General features: G+C 38.1%; 1 protein-coding gene across 1 annotated transcript in view; it reads left to right on the top strand.

Moving 5' to 3' along the window:
* The window catches only part of SLC27A6 (solute carrier family 27 member 6), an 81,184-nt gene extending 70,241 nt beyond the window's left edge, over nucleotides 1-10,943 (top strand). The window contains exons 8-10 of the mRNA XM_081501843.1: nucleotides 208-305; nucleotides 1,443-1,573; nucleotides 10,367-10,943. Of these exons, the coding sequence (XP_081357969.1) occupies nucleotides 208-305; nucleotides 1,443-1,573; nucleotides 10,367-10,543 (406 nt within the window). The 3' untranslated portion in view covers nucleotides 10,544-10,943. The remainder of the gene's footprint in view (nucleotides 1-207; nucleotides 306-1,442; nucleotides 1,574-10,366) is intronic.
* Nucleotides 10,944-13,180: the final 2,237 nt, after the last annotated feature.

The following is a 13,180-nucleotide window of genomic DNA, read 5'->3' as shown; positions in this document are numbered from 1 at the left end:
CAGATAAAGTAATTTTAACTGAAAAACAGACACTGATTTTGTTGACTTACAAAGTTCTTCCTTAGAAATGTCTATCATTTTGAAAACTGCCATTATTTTTGGTTATTAGATGCCTACACAGAACCAAATACAGGGCACTAAAACTTAAAACTGGGTACTTCTTTCTTAACATATAGGTGTACTAACTGGAACTTGTTTTTTGTTTAGGTGGAAAGGGGAAAATGTAGCAACCACAGAGGTTGGCGATATCATCGGAATGCTGGATTTCATACAGGAAGCAAATGTCTATGGTGTGATTGTGCCAGGTAAATAGATTTCAGGTTTGGGAAGGAGTCTTAGAATGAAATGAAACTTTTCTTTCATTTGCAACAATCTTACTAATTGAACATTTCATTTTTCACATATTAAGATGTCTTAGTTTTGGCTTGGCAAAGTGATGTCGTAACCCCAAGCTAGCAAACTTCACGGTCACACCTGGGGAATGGTACCAATCGCATTTTAATGTATGTGTGTATTTTTAAGATCTTCTGAAAACTATGGACAAGTTATTTAGTGCTAGAAATAGTTAGAGCTTTTCAGTGGCCTATTATTTTTCTCTTGATGATGAGAAAAATGACTAGAGTTTATACGTACCACTAAACAGGAACATGTTCTAATTTAAATGTTTAATAACATTGACTTGTAGTTAAGTTGAATCTTTTTCAGAAATTATTTTAAAATCTGTTGGCCTCATCTTTATAAATATGTATATGAGTATTGTCTCATGTTGGCGAAAATGGCAAAGAGAAGTAACCAACTTGAAGTCACATTATAGCTATTCCCCTTCACCACGTTTTTGTGGGTTTTTTTTTTAACAAACAACAGTATTTTCCAACTGATGTTTACATGTGCAAGGGATAGTGATGGTGGGGATGTTTGGATAGGGCAGCAAAGAAAACGTCTGTTTAATAGACAGTCTCTGGATCCTGGGGAAATGGTACAAGAGATTCTGAACCCCTGGGAAAAAAGATGGGATGTTAAGCAATAAGTGATCTGTGGATTTAGCCATGGAAATATCAGTCTCTAGTTTCTTATTTTTTTCATTGATACTTAACATGACATTTTTTAAAATATATTTGTCCTTAAAATGTTTCCTGTTAATATTTCATATTAATAGCAATGGCATGCAAATTATGGGTGATTTATGGTATTTTCTATTCCATGTATTTAATTTTTGTAGGGTAGGTAATTAAACATAGATTCTGCACTTTCTCTTTGCTAAAGCATTTCTAGAGGGTAAATCGTAAGCTCAAGGAAAGACCCACTCATTCATGCTACTGTTGCATTGTTATTACTGCAATAGATGTAATGTCTACATTTGTAACAGTGTATAATGAACAGGAGTTTTTAAAAAATTCACCTACTGCTTGTAAAACTAACTCTATTACAAACTTTTTTTTCAGGTTATGAAGGAAAAGCAGGAATGGCTTCTATTACTTTAAAACCAAACAAGTCTTTAGACTTGGAAAAAGTTTATGAACAAGTTGTTACATTTTTACCAGCTTATGCCTGTCCACAATTTTTAAGAATTCAGGTAACTTTACCTACCCCTAAAATTTAAGACCAGGAATTTATAAGATAGTTTAATTACAAAATAATACTTACTACTTGGACAATATGTTCATTTTGTCTTTATTAGAAAATTTCGAGAACAATGAAAAGCATTAGGATACTAATCTATGCCATATTTGAAGCCTAATTACAGGCAAGAGCACAATAAAATGCTAGAGTCTTTGCCCTTGTCCTATTTGTTGCCCTTCTCCTCTTCAGTCTGGATAAATGATGGTCCCCATGATGGTGGCAAGACAAACCGACATCTTACATGTGCCTTTGTGCTTTGTGAAGATATTTAATGCTGTATACCTAAAATTAGATCCCACCAGGCCGCCACAGAGCATCTGCAGAATGTGCGTAGACCCTCAAGGCAATTGGCTTTAAGCAATTTTGCTTTTAATTTTTATCCTCATTCTGTCCAGTCTCCCTCAGCGACTTTATATCTTGGGGGAATTCTGAACTCATTTGTTTTGAGAGGCATGTGTGTGTTAGCCGCTTACTCGTGTCCTGCTCTTGGTGACCCCATGGACTGTAGCCTACCAGGCTCCTCTGTCCATGGGATTCTCCAGGCAAGAATACTGGAGAGGGTTGCCGTTTCCTTCTCCAAGGAATCTTCCTGACCCAGTGATCAAACCCAGGTCTCCTGCATTGCAGGCAGATTCTTTACCATCTGAGATATAGGGAAGTCCTTTGCGAGGTGGGCCCTCTCTTGTTAGGTTGCTGGAGAAAAGTCCAGTAAAAAGAAAGCAAATTTACTCAGCTACTAGGTAACTTTGCATGCTCATTTATTCATATAATACTGTGCCTCAAAAATGATTTCCCAAAACTACTCCTCAACATCTCGTAATAACAGTTTGGTCACGCAGTCATATCCGACTCTTTGCAACCCCATGGACTGCAGCATGACAGGCTTCTCTGTCCATCACCAACTCCCGGAGCCTACTCAAACCATGTCCATTGAGTCGGTGATGCCATCCAACCATCTCATCCTCTGTCGTCCCCCTCTCCTCCCACCTTCAATCTTTCCCAGCATCAGGGTCTTTTCCAATGAGTCGGTTCTTTGCATCAGGTGGCCAAAGTATTGGAGTTTCAGCTTCAGCATCAGTCCTCCCAATGAATATTCAGGACTGGTTTCCTTTAGGATGGACTTGTTGGATCTCCTTACAGAGATTCTCAAGAGTCTTCTCCACAACCACAGTTCAAAAGCATCAATTCTTTGCGCTTAGCTTTTTTTATAGTCCAACTCTCACATCCATACATGACTACTGGAAAAACCATAGCTTTGACTAGATGGACCTTTGTTGGTAAAGTAATGTCTCAGCTTTTTAATAAGCTGTCTAGGTTGTTCAGAGCTTTTCTCTCAAAGAGCAAGCATCTTTTAACTTCGTGGCTGCAAGCACCATCTGCACTGATTTTGGAGCCCCCCCAAAATAAAGTCTGTCACAGTTTCCATTGTTTCCCCATCTATTTGCCATGAAGTGATGGGACCAGATGCCATGATATTAGTTTTCTGAATGTTGAGTTTTAAGCCAACTTTTTCGTTCTCCTCTTTGACTTTCATCAAGAGGCTCTTCAGTTCTTCTTCACTTTCTGCCATAAGGGTGGTATCATCTGCATATCTGAGGTTATTGATATTTCTCCCGGCAATCTTGATTCCAGCTTGTGCTTCTTCCAGCCCAGCATTTCACATGATGTACTGTGTATATAAGTTAAATAAGCAGCGTGACAATATACAGCCTTGACATACTCCTTTCCCGATTTGGAACCAGTCTGTTGTTCCGTGTCTGGTTCTAACTGTTGCTTCTTGACCTGCATACAGATTTCTCAGGAGGAGGGTCAGGTGGTCAGGTATTTCCATCTCTTTAAGAATTTTCCACAGTTTATTGTGATCCACACATTCAAAGACTTTGGCATAGTCAGTAATGTAAAAGTAGATGTATTTCTGGAACTCTCACTTTTTTGATGATCCAGGAGAGGTTGGCAATTTGATCTCTGGTTTCTCTGCCTTTTCTAAATCCAGCTTGAACATCTGGAAGTTCATGGTTCATGTACTGTTGAAGCCTGGCCTGGAGAATTTTGAGCATTACTTTGCTAGCATGTGAAATGAAGGCAACTGTTCGGTAGTTTGAGCATTCTTCAGCATTCCCTTTCTTTGGGATTGGAATGGAAACTGACCTTTTCCAGTCCTGTGGCCACTGCTGAGTTTTCCAGATTTGCTGGCATATTGAGTATAGCACTTTCATAGCATCATCTTTTAGGATTTGAAATAGCTCAACTATTTCTTATTTTAACATAATCATGTAGAAATTTTCTGGGTATATGTGTCGTATCACTGTTAGATCCCTAACAGAGAAACAGCTGACTTAATATTCTTTTTTATATATTCGCTGAGTAATCGCTGTGGCCAAGCCACTGCTTGGCCAATGAGATGCATCATCTAAACTGTCACAAATACATATCCATTTACATCATATTTTAAGAGCTTTTACATATATTATCTCAGATTATTTTTATAGCAATGCTCTGAAATGAGAAATGTAGTGCCAAGTGCAAGTCGCTCAGTCATGTCCGACTCTGCAACCCCATAGACTTTACAGTCCATGGAATTCTTTGGTAATTATGAAAACCAACTAACACATTTTTAATTGAAATTTTTGAAATAATTGTAGCTTCACATGCATTTGTAAAAATCAATGCAGAAAAAGCATCTGTGCCTTTTACTTAGCTTCCTCAAATGGTACCATTTTTCACAATGATTATTTAATATTGACAATGATACAGTCCACTCATTAAAATTTCCTCTGTTTTTACTTATACTCATTTGTGTGTATGTGTGTATTGTTCCATACGTTTTTACAACCTGTATCAGTTCAGTGGCTCAGTCGTGTCCGACTCTTTGTGACCCCATGAACCATGGCATGCCAGGCCTCCCTGTCCCTCACCAGCTCCCTGAGTCTACCCAAACCCATGTCCATCGAGTCGGTGATGCCATCCAATCTTCTCATCCTCTGTCATCCCCTTCTCCTCCTGCCCTCAATCTTTCCCAGCATCAGGGTCTTTTCCAATGAATCAGCTCTTCGTATCAGGTGGGCAAAGTATTGGAGTTTCAGCTTCAGCTTCAGTCCTTCCAATGAACACCCAGGACTGATCTCCTTTAGGATGGACTGGTTGGATCTCCTTGAAGTCCAAGGGACTCTCAAGAGTCTTCTCCAACACCACTGTTCAAAAGCCTCAATTCTTTGGTGCTCAGCTTTCTTTATAGTCCAACTCCCACATCCATTCATGACCACTGGAAAAACCATAGCCTTGACTAGACGGACCTTTGTTGGCAAAGTAATGTCTCTGCTTTTTAATGTGCTATCTAGGTTGGTCATAACTTTCCTTCCAAGGAGTAAGCATCTTTTAATTTCATGGCTGCAGTCACCATCTGCAGTGATTTGGGAGCCCCAAAAAATAAAGTCAGCCACTGTTTTCACTGTTTCCCCATCTATCTGCCATGAAGTGGCTTGTATCAATTACCATAGTCAAGATGTGAACAATTCCACTACCACAATGCTCCCTCTTTTTACCCTTTTATAACCCACCCAGCTCTCTTCTGTCCCTCCCATCTTGCCCCAGAAGAATATATTTTAATGGAGGAGAAAGTTGATGGATCAAATAATATATTAAACATGTACCTCGAAGGGCAACTTAAAATTCATGATCATTAATCAGAAAAAACATTTTGGGCACAGGACTCCTCCAAAGATTAAATCAGTCTTGTACAAATTTAGAAGATATTTTAGAATCATTCAGTTCAGTTCAGTTCAGTTCAGTCGCTCAGTCATGTCTGACTCTTTGCAACCTCCTGAATTTCAGTATGCCAGGCATCCCTATGATCGCCAACAATTGGAGTCCACCCAAACCCGTGTCCATCGAGTCGGTGATGCCATCCAGCCATCTCATCCTCTGTCATCCCCTTCTCCTCCTGCCCCTAATCCTTCCCAGCATCAGGGTCTTTTCCAACGAGTCAACTCTTCCCATAAGGTGGCCTAAGTATTGGAGTTTCAGCTTCAACATCAGTCCTCCCAATGAACACCCTGGACTGATCTCCTTTAGGATGGACTGGTTGGATCTCCTTGCAGTCCAAGGGACTCTCAAGGGTCTTCTCCAGCACCACAGTTCAAAAGCATCAATTTTTTGGCCCTCAGCTTTCTTCACCGTCCAACTCTCACATCCATACATGACTACTGGAAAAACCATAGCCTTAACTAGACGGACCTTTGTTGGCAAAGTAATGTCCCTGCTTTTAAATATGCTGTCTAGGTTGGTCATAACTCTCCTTCCAAGGTGTAAGTGTCTTTTAATTTCATGGCTGCAATCACCATCTGTACTGATTTTGGAGCCCAGAAAAATAAAGTCTGACACTGTTTCCACTGTTTCCCCATCTATCTGCCATGAAGTGATGGAACCAGATGCCATAATCTTATTTTTCTGAACGTTGAACTTTAAGCCAACTTCTTCACTCTCCTCTTTCACTTTCATCAAGAGGTTCTTTAGTTCCTCTTCACTTTTTGCCATAAGGGTGGTGTCATCTGCATATCTGAGGTTATTGATATTTCTCCTGGCAATCTTGATTCCAGCTTGTGCTTCCTCCAGCCCAGCGTTTCTCATGATGTACTATGCATATAAGTTAAATAAGCAGGATGATAATATATAGCCTTGACATACTCCTTTTCCTATTTGGAACCAGTCTGTTGTTCCATGTCCAGTTCTATCTGTTGCTTCCTGAACTGCATACAGGTTTCTCAAGAGACAGGTCAGGTGGTCTGGTATTCTCATCTCTTTCAGAATTTTCCACACTTTATTGTGATCCACACAGTCAAAGGCTTTGGCATAGTCAATAAAGCAGAAATAGATGTTTTTCTGGAACTCTCTTGCTTTTTCGGTGATCCAGTGGATGTTGGCAATTTGATCTCTGGTTCCTCTGCCTTTTCTAAAACCAGCTTGAACATCTGGAAGTTCACGGTTCACGTATTGCTGTATCCTGGCTTGGAGAATTTTGAGCATTACTTTACTAGCGTGTGAGATGAGTGCAATTGTGCGGTAGTTCAAGCATACTTTGGCATTACCTTTCTTTGGGATTGGAATGAAAACTGACCTTTTCCAGTCCTGTGGCCACTACTGAGTTTTCTAGATTTGCTGGCATATTGAGTACAGCACTTTCACTGCATCATCTTTCAGGATTTGAAATAGCTCAACTGGAATTCCATCACTTCCACTAGCTTTGTTCGTAGTGATGCTTTCTAGGGCCCACTTGACTTCACATTCCAGGATGTCTGGCTCTAGGTGAGTGGTCACACCATTGTGATTATCTGGGTCATGAAGATCTTTTTTGGACAGTTCTTCTGTGTATTCTTGCCACTTCTTCTTAATATCTTCTGCTTCTGTTAGGTCCCTACCATTTCTGTCCTTTTTCGAGCCCATCTTTGCATGAAATGTTCCCTTGGTATCTCTAATTTTCTTGACGAGATCTCTAGTCTTTCCCAATCTGTTGTTTTCCTCTATTTCTTTGCACTGATCACTGAGGAAGGCTTTCTTATCTCTCCTTGCTATTCTTTGGAACTCTGCATTCAGATGGGAATATCTTTCCTTTTCTCCTTTGCTTTTTGCTTCTCTTCTTTTCCCAGTTATTTGTAAGCCCTCTTCAGACAGCCATTTTGCTTTTTTGCATTTCTTTTCCATGGGGATGGTCTTGATCCCTGTCTCCTGTACAGTGTCACGAATTCTGTCCATAGTTCATGAGGCACTCGATCTATCAGATCTAGTCCCTTAAATCTATTTGTCACTTCCACTGTATAATCATAAGGGATTTGATTTGGGTCATACGTGAATGGTCTAGTGGTTTTCCCTACTTTCTTCAATTTCAGTCTGAATTTGGCAATAAGGAGTTCATGATCTGAGCCACAATCCGCTCTCAGTCTTGTTTTTGCTGACTGTATAGAGCTTCTCCGTCTTTGACTCCAAAGAATATAATCAATCTGATTTCGGTGTTGACCATCTAGTGATGTCCACGTGTAGAGTCTTCTCTTGTGTTGATGGGAGAGGGCGTTTGCTATGACCAGTGCCATCTCTTGGTAGAAATCTGTTAGCCTTGCCCTGCTTCATTCTGTACTCCAAGGCCAAATTTGCCTGTTACGCCAGGTTTTTCCTGACTTCCTACTTTTGCATTCCAGTCTCCTATAATGAAAAGGACACCTTTTTTGGATGTTAGTTCTAAAAGGTCTTATAGATCTTCATAGAACCGTTGAACTTCAGCTTCTTTGGTGTTACTGGTCGGGGCATAACTTGGATTACCATGATATTGAATGGTTTGCCTTGGAAACAAACAGAGTTCATTCTGTCATTTTTGAGATTTCATCCAAGTATTGCATTTTGGACTCTTTTGTTGACCATGATGGCTACTCCATTTCTTCTAAAGGATTCCTGCCCACGGTAGTAGATATAATGGTCATCTGAGTTAAAATTCATCCATTCCAGTCCATCTTAGTTCGCTGATTCCTAGAATGTCGATGTTCACTCTTGCCATCTCCTGTTTGACCATTTCCAATTTGCCTTGATTCATGGAATCATTAAACACCTAAAAAACATGATCCATGAGTGTTATGTTTATTACAGTATTTGCTATAATGTCGTGCATAGTGCATGATAGTTGGCAGCACAATTATTTAATAATAAATAATTTAATAAATAAATTAATAAATGATATGATCTACGTAATGGAAAGGTATAAGTTAGTTCTGACAAAATCTGTAGGATGACTATCTTATTAAAAATTGTTTAGCACATATTTTAAAGGGATTCTTTTTGCCAATAAATTTACACAAAATTTTTAAATGTGATATTACTCAATATGGCCAAGATGCAGTTAAACCAGTCCTATCAGTCTGCTCATGGAAGCACAAATTGCCATCATCACTCTAGAAAACAAGTTGGTAAATGTGTGATCACACTCTTAGAATCTGCATATATTTTGATTTTGTAATTTCAGTTCCAAAAATTTACTCTTAGGACATAACTAAAGATGCACAAATGTTATGTATAAAATGTTATTCTTCATAGTAGTAAATTTTTTTTTCTGTTCTCTATAAGTTCAAGAATGAGTGTAAGGTTAATTAGCATATTATAATTAGAGGAACTCTTATGAAACCATTAAGTTGTGATGTTTTTATGAAAATTACCTAATCTGGAGAAAAATACCTAGTATATGTTTTTGTTATTTTTTTAAAAAAGGCAGAACATCAAATTTTATGTAGTGAACTTCTATTTTTCTAAAAGAGAAAAAATAATATATGCTTCTACACAGTTACATCTAATTCTCTGATGACAGTGTGGGATAGGGGATGAGATTAGAGAAGGTTCAAAGAGAAGTAGATTTAGTTGAATTAGCTCATAAGGATGTATAAAAATGGCCAAACTACTCATAGAACCTGTGAGTTATATGGACCCTACATGTCATCTGACTTAAAACAAGGTTGCTTCTTTATGTCTCAAACTACCACACAGATCCTTTAAATTCCTTAAAGCAAAGATTCGTAAGCTTTCTAGATCCATAGCATATTTAGTGTCTTAGTAATTATTTCATGGCACTCTTGGGTCAAAACCTACTGCTTCCCTGTGGGGTCTGTCTGCAATGTGGAAGAGCCAAGTTCGATCCCTGGGTTGGGAAGATCCCCTGGAGAAGGAAATGGCAACCCACTCCAGTATTCTTGCCTGGAAGACCCCATGGACGGAGGAGCCTGGTGGGCTACAGTCTATAGGGTCGCAAAGAGTCAGACACGACTGAGCGACTTCACTTGGGTCAAAACAAATATCTAAGCATTCATTTATTCAGTAGTTAAGACAAAGTAAAATAAATATTTAGGTCTAATAAATTAGTTACTATTTGTAAAGATAATGCATATAAGTGGAAAGAAAATGCTTTTATTTCGTATTTAAATAATCACACGTGTTAAGGAGATGTTATGTTAGGTATTACACAGCTCCTCAAATTTTGGAGTTACATTGTATTGAACAGGACCAGACTAATCCCATACGCCACATTGATTTTTGGTTATGCTTGCTTTTTATGGTAGCAACCACTGAAAACCCTGTTTCCCAGAGACATGACATCATGGAAAAGAATGTATCACAAACTAATATTGAAACTGAACTGTTCAGTACCTTGAGCCAGTAGTTTTCTCATGTGACATCAGATGTCACTAGATTTACCATGAAATTTTTAAATATCCCATGGAGACCCTGGCAATTCACTGAGGTACCATGAAGCACCTCAGTGTATAGTTTGGGAACCCAAGTTTTAGATCATTCCTTATCCTCTCTGGTTCTTGCAGTATTCTGCCTTGTGGAATAGATTGCTGTCTTTTGTAACTTTTATCCCCTTACAGTCTAGTAGCATTCTTTGTACATGATATTGTATAGACTTTGGGCTGGAGAAATAAATCTATATGTTTTAGACATATTTGTAATCAGTTATTAACTATAATCATATTTCTTATATATTGAATGAAGTTTACAGGAAAATCAAGGTAAAGATTTAAGTGTTCTAAAGGGCACTTGGAATTTAAAAATCTAAAAATTTTTAATGTTAAATTATTTGTAGTAAAAATATAGAGATGCTTACTGGATATAAAAATGTTATAATTAAATATTATGGTCTGTATTGTTGAATATTTTATTTGTATATTATAGGTAATGTTAAATGATTCCATTAATCCAGGTCATTGCTTTATAGGAAAAGATGGAAGCAACAGGAACATTCAAACTACAGAAGTTTCAGTTGGTGGAAGAAGGATTTAGTCCATTGAAAATTTCTGAACCACTTTACTTCATGGATAACTTTAAAAAATCATATATTCCCTTGACCAAAGAAATTTATGATCAGATAATATTAGGGAAGATTAAACTTTAAGATGTTTTTATATATGGGATTTTCATACACTGTTTAGGAGGAATGAGAGGAGAGTGATTGTTTAATATGAAAAGGGGAGTGGGAACTGACATTAATTAAGCATGTACTGTATTTCCTTAATATGAAACAAATTTTCCTTAATTAAATAATAATTTTAATTTGTCTCAATTGATAACAAACTTTAGTTGATTACTCTTTTTACCTATTTGGGGATCCAGTGCATAAGTAAATGTCTGCCTTAAAGTTTTTAAATAACAAGTGGTTAACGATTTAGACACATGCTAAAAATGACATAATAATATTTAAAATTTCTAGTTTTGAGTGAAGGGTTGAATTTTACTCAAATATTTGATTTTTATGTGCCCTGTCTTACAACTCAATAAAACTATCCTTATTAATATGAGTTTTGAGGTTTTGTTTTGATGTTTTTAATTGTAAATTTTCATTCAAAGGAAGGTAACTGACTAAATGCATGCACTCCTATATCCCTTTTCCTAAATTCACATGAAGATGCTAGAAGAAATGTAAAAATATGAAACAATAAAGCAGGAAAACTGGTAAGCCCCAAGCATTTAGGAATTTTGGGAAGATATATAAATGGGATCAAATTGATGCTAAAATCCAACAGAGCTATGCTGGTGGTGGTTTAGTCACCAAGTTATGTCCGAATCTTGCGACCCCATGAACTGAGACCACCAGGCTCCTCAGTCCATGGGATTTTCCAGGCAAGAATACTGGAGTGGGTTGCCATTTCCTTCACCAGGGGATCTTCCGGAAACCCAGGTCTCCTGCAATCCAGGCGGACTCCTGCATTGCAGGCAAATTCTTTACTGACTGAGCTACGAGGTAAGCCCTCAACAGAGCTATAGAAACCACTAACAATACAGGGAAATAATAGACTAGAGTAGGACCCATGTGTTAACACCAAGATCAGATGCATAAAGGCTTTGAATGTGAACAGGTTTTCTGAATAGTTAACCAGGAAATGTATCACAAGAATTGTGTAATAATCACAGTGGTACTTATCTCCATCTGGAAGCACCAAGCTCCAGTGTTTTGCTGAAGCCAAAAGCAGGTGAAAGACTCTCTTATCAAAGTAAGCTAACTTCCTCAGGAGTGGGTGGTGGAGCTGGTCTTAAAAGTACTGTATAGCACAGGGACCTCTGCTCAGTGTTATGTGGCAGCTTGTATGGGAGGAGTGTTGGGGGAGAATGAATACTTGTATATGTATGGCTGAGTCCCTTTGCTGTCCACCTGAAACTCTCGCAACATTGTTAATCAGCTAAACTCCAATACAAAATTGGAAGTTAAAAAAGAAGAAGAAAAAAGAGCAGGCCCAGCAGGCAACTCCTTTGCCCATAAACCTAATTCTCTGTACAACCAGAAGGAAAGTTGGCTTTGCCTCCTGTTGCTTCCCATGCTAAAATATTTATTTTGGCTAGAAGAGAGGTTGCAGATAGTTCCTTTTTGTCATTGTTAGAAAAATGTATATTATAAAGGTAAAATATTTTTTAAATGTGAAGATTAATCATAAGTAGCATATAAACAAAAGGTCACACTTTCTAATGAAGAAAAATGAAAGAGAAAATAATGTCAGCTTTGAAAAAATCCATAATTTTCAGAGAAAAATTTTAAATGAATAGAAATAGAAAGTTAAATAAATCTAAGGGCATCCATGCTCTTACTATGTAAATGAAAATGGATTATTGTCTTTATTAAAAATTTATTAAGTAAATGAAATTTTTATTTAATTTTTGTATTGGTTATCTGACTGTTATTTATCTTTCCCATTAAAAAACTGTTTTGCTTTTATGTTTGTATTTTTTATGTAGATTAAAATGCTATAAATTTGAATGAACTTTTTTTTTTTTTTACTAATTCATAGCTCCTTAAAATCTTTTTTTTTTTTCCCCCTTAAAATCTTTGGAGACTAGATTGAGAGACAAGATGGTGGAGTAGAAGAACATGAGCTCACCTCTTCTTGTAGAAACACCAAAATACAACTAACTGCTGAATAACCATCAACAAAAAAAGTGGAATCTACCAAAAAAGATGCCCTCCATCCAAAGACAAAGAATAAGCCACAACAGAATGGTAGGAGGGGTGTAATCATGATAAAATCAAATCCCATACATGCCGTATGAGCAACCCACAAACTGGAAAATAATTATAACACAGAAGTTTTCCCACAAGATTAAAAGTTCTGATCCCCACATCAGGCTTCCTATACTGGGGGTGGTGGGGGGCAGGGAGCAGTCTGTTAATGGGAGGAGGACCCGCAGAGAATCTGGCTCTGGTGGCCAGTGCGGTTGGAGCTCAGGAATTCCACAGACTGCGGGAGACAAAACACTCTTGGAAGATGCATACAAAGTCTCATGCACACCAAAGCCCAGGGGAAAAAGCAGCGACCTCGTAAGAAACTGGACCAGACCTAGCTGCTAGTATTGGAGGGTCTCCTGAGAAGGTGCGGGTTGGAGGGTGGCATGGGGAGAGGTGCAGTTCACTGCTGGGACAAGGACAGTGGCAGCAATAATTCTGGAGAGTACTCATTGGTTTGAATCCTTTTGAAGATCACCATTTTCTTATCAAGATGTAACACCGCACAGCAGGCTCGTGTTGGGACTCGTCAGGTTAAAT

The sequence above is a fragment of the Giraffa tippelskirchi genome, chromosome 6 (assembly GCF_054371585.1).
Source record: "Giraffa tippelskirchi isolate mGirTip1 chromosome 6, T2T-mGirTip1v1.2.pri, whole genome shotgun sequence".
NCBI classification, from domain to species: domain Eukaryota; kingdom Metazoa; phylum Chordata; class Mammalia; order Artiodactyla; family Giraffidae; genus Giraffa; species Giraffa tippelskirchi.
This window is presented reverse-complemented; position numbering and strand designations above follow the sequence as displayed.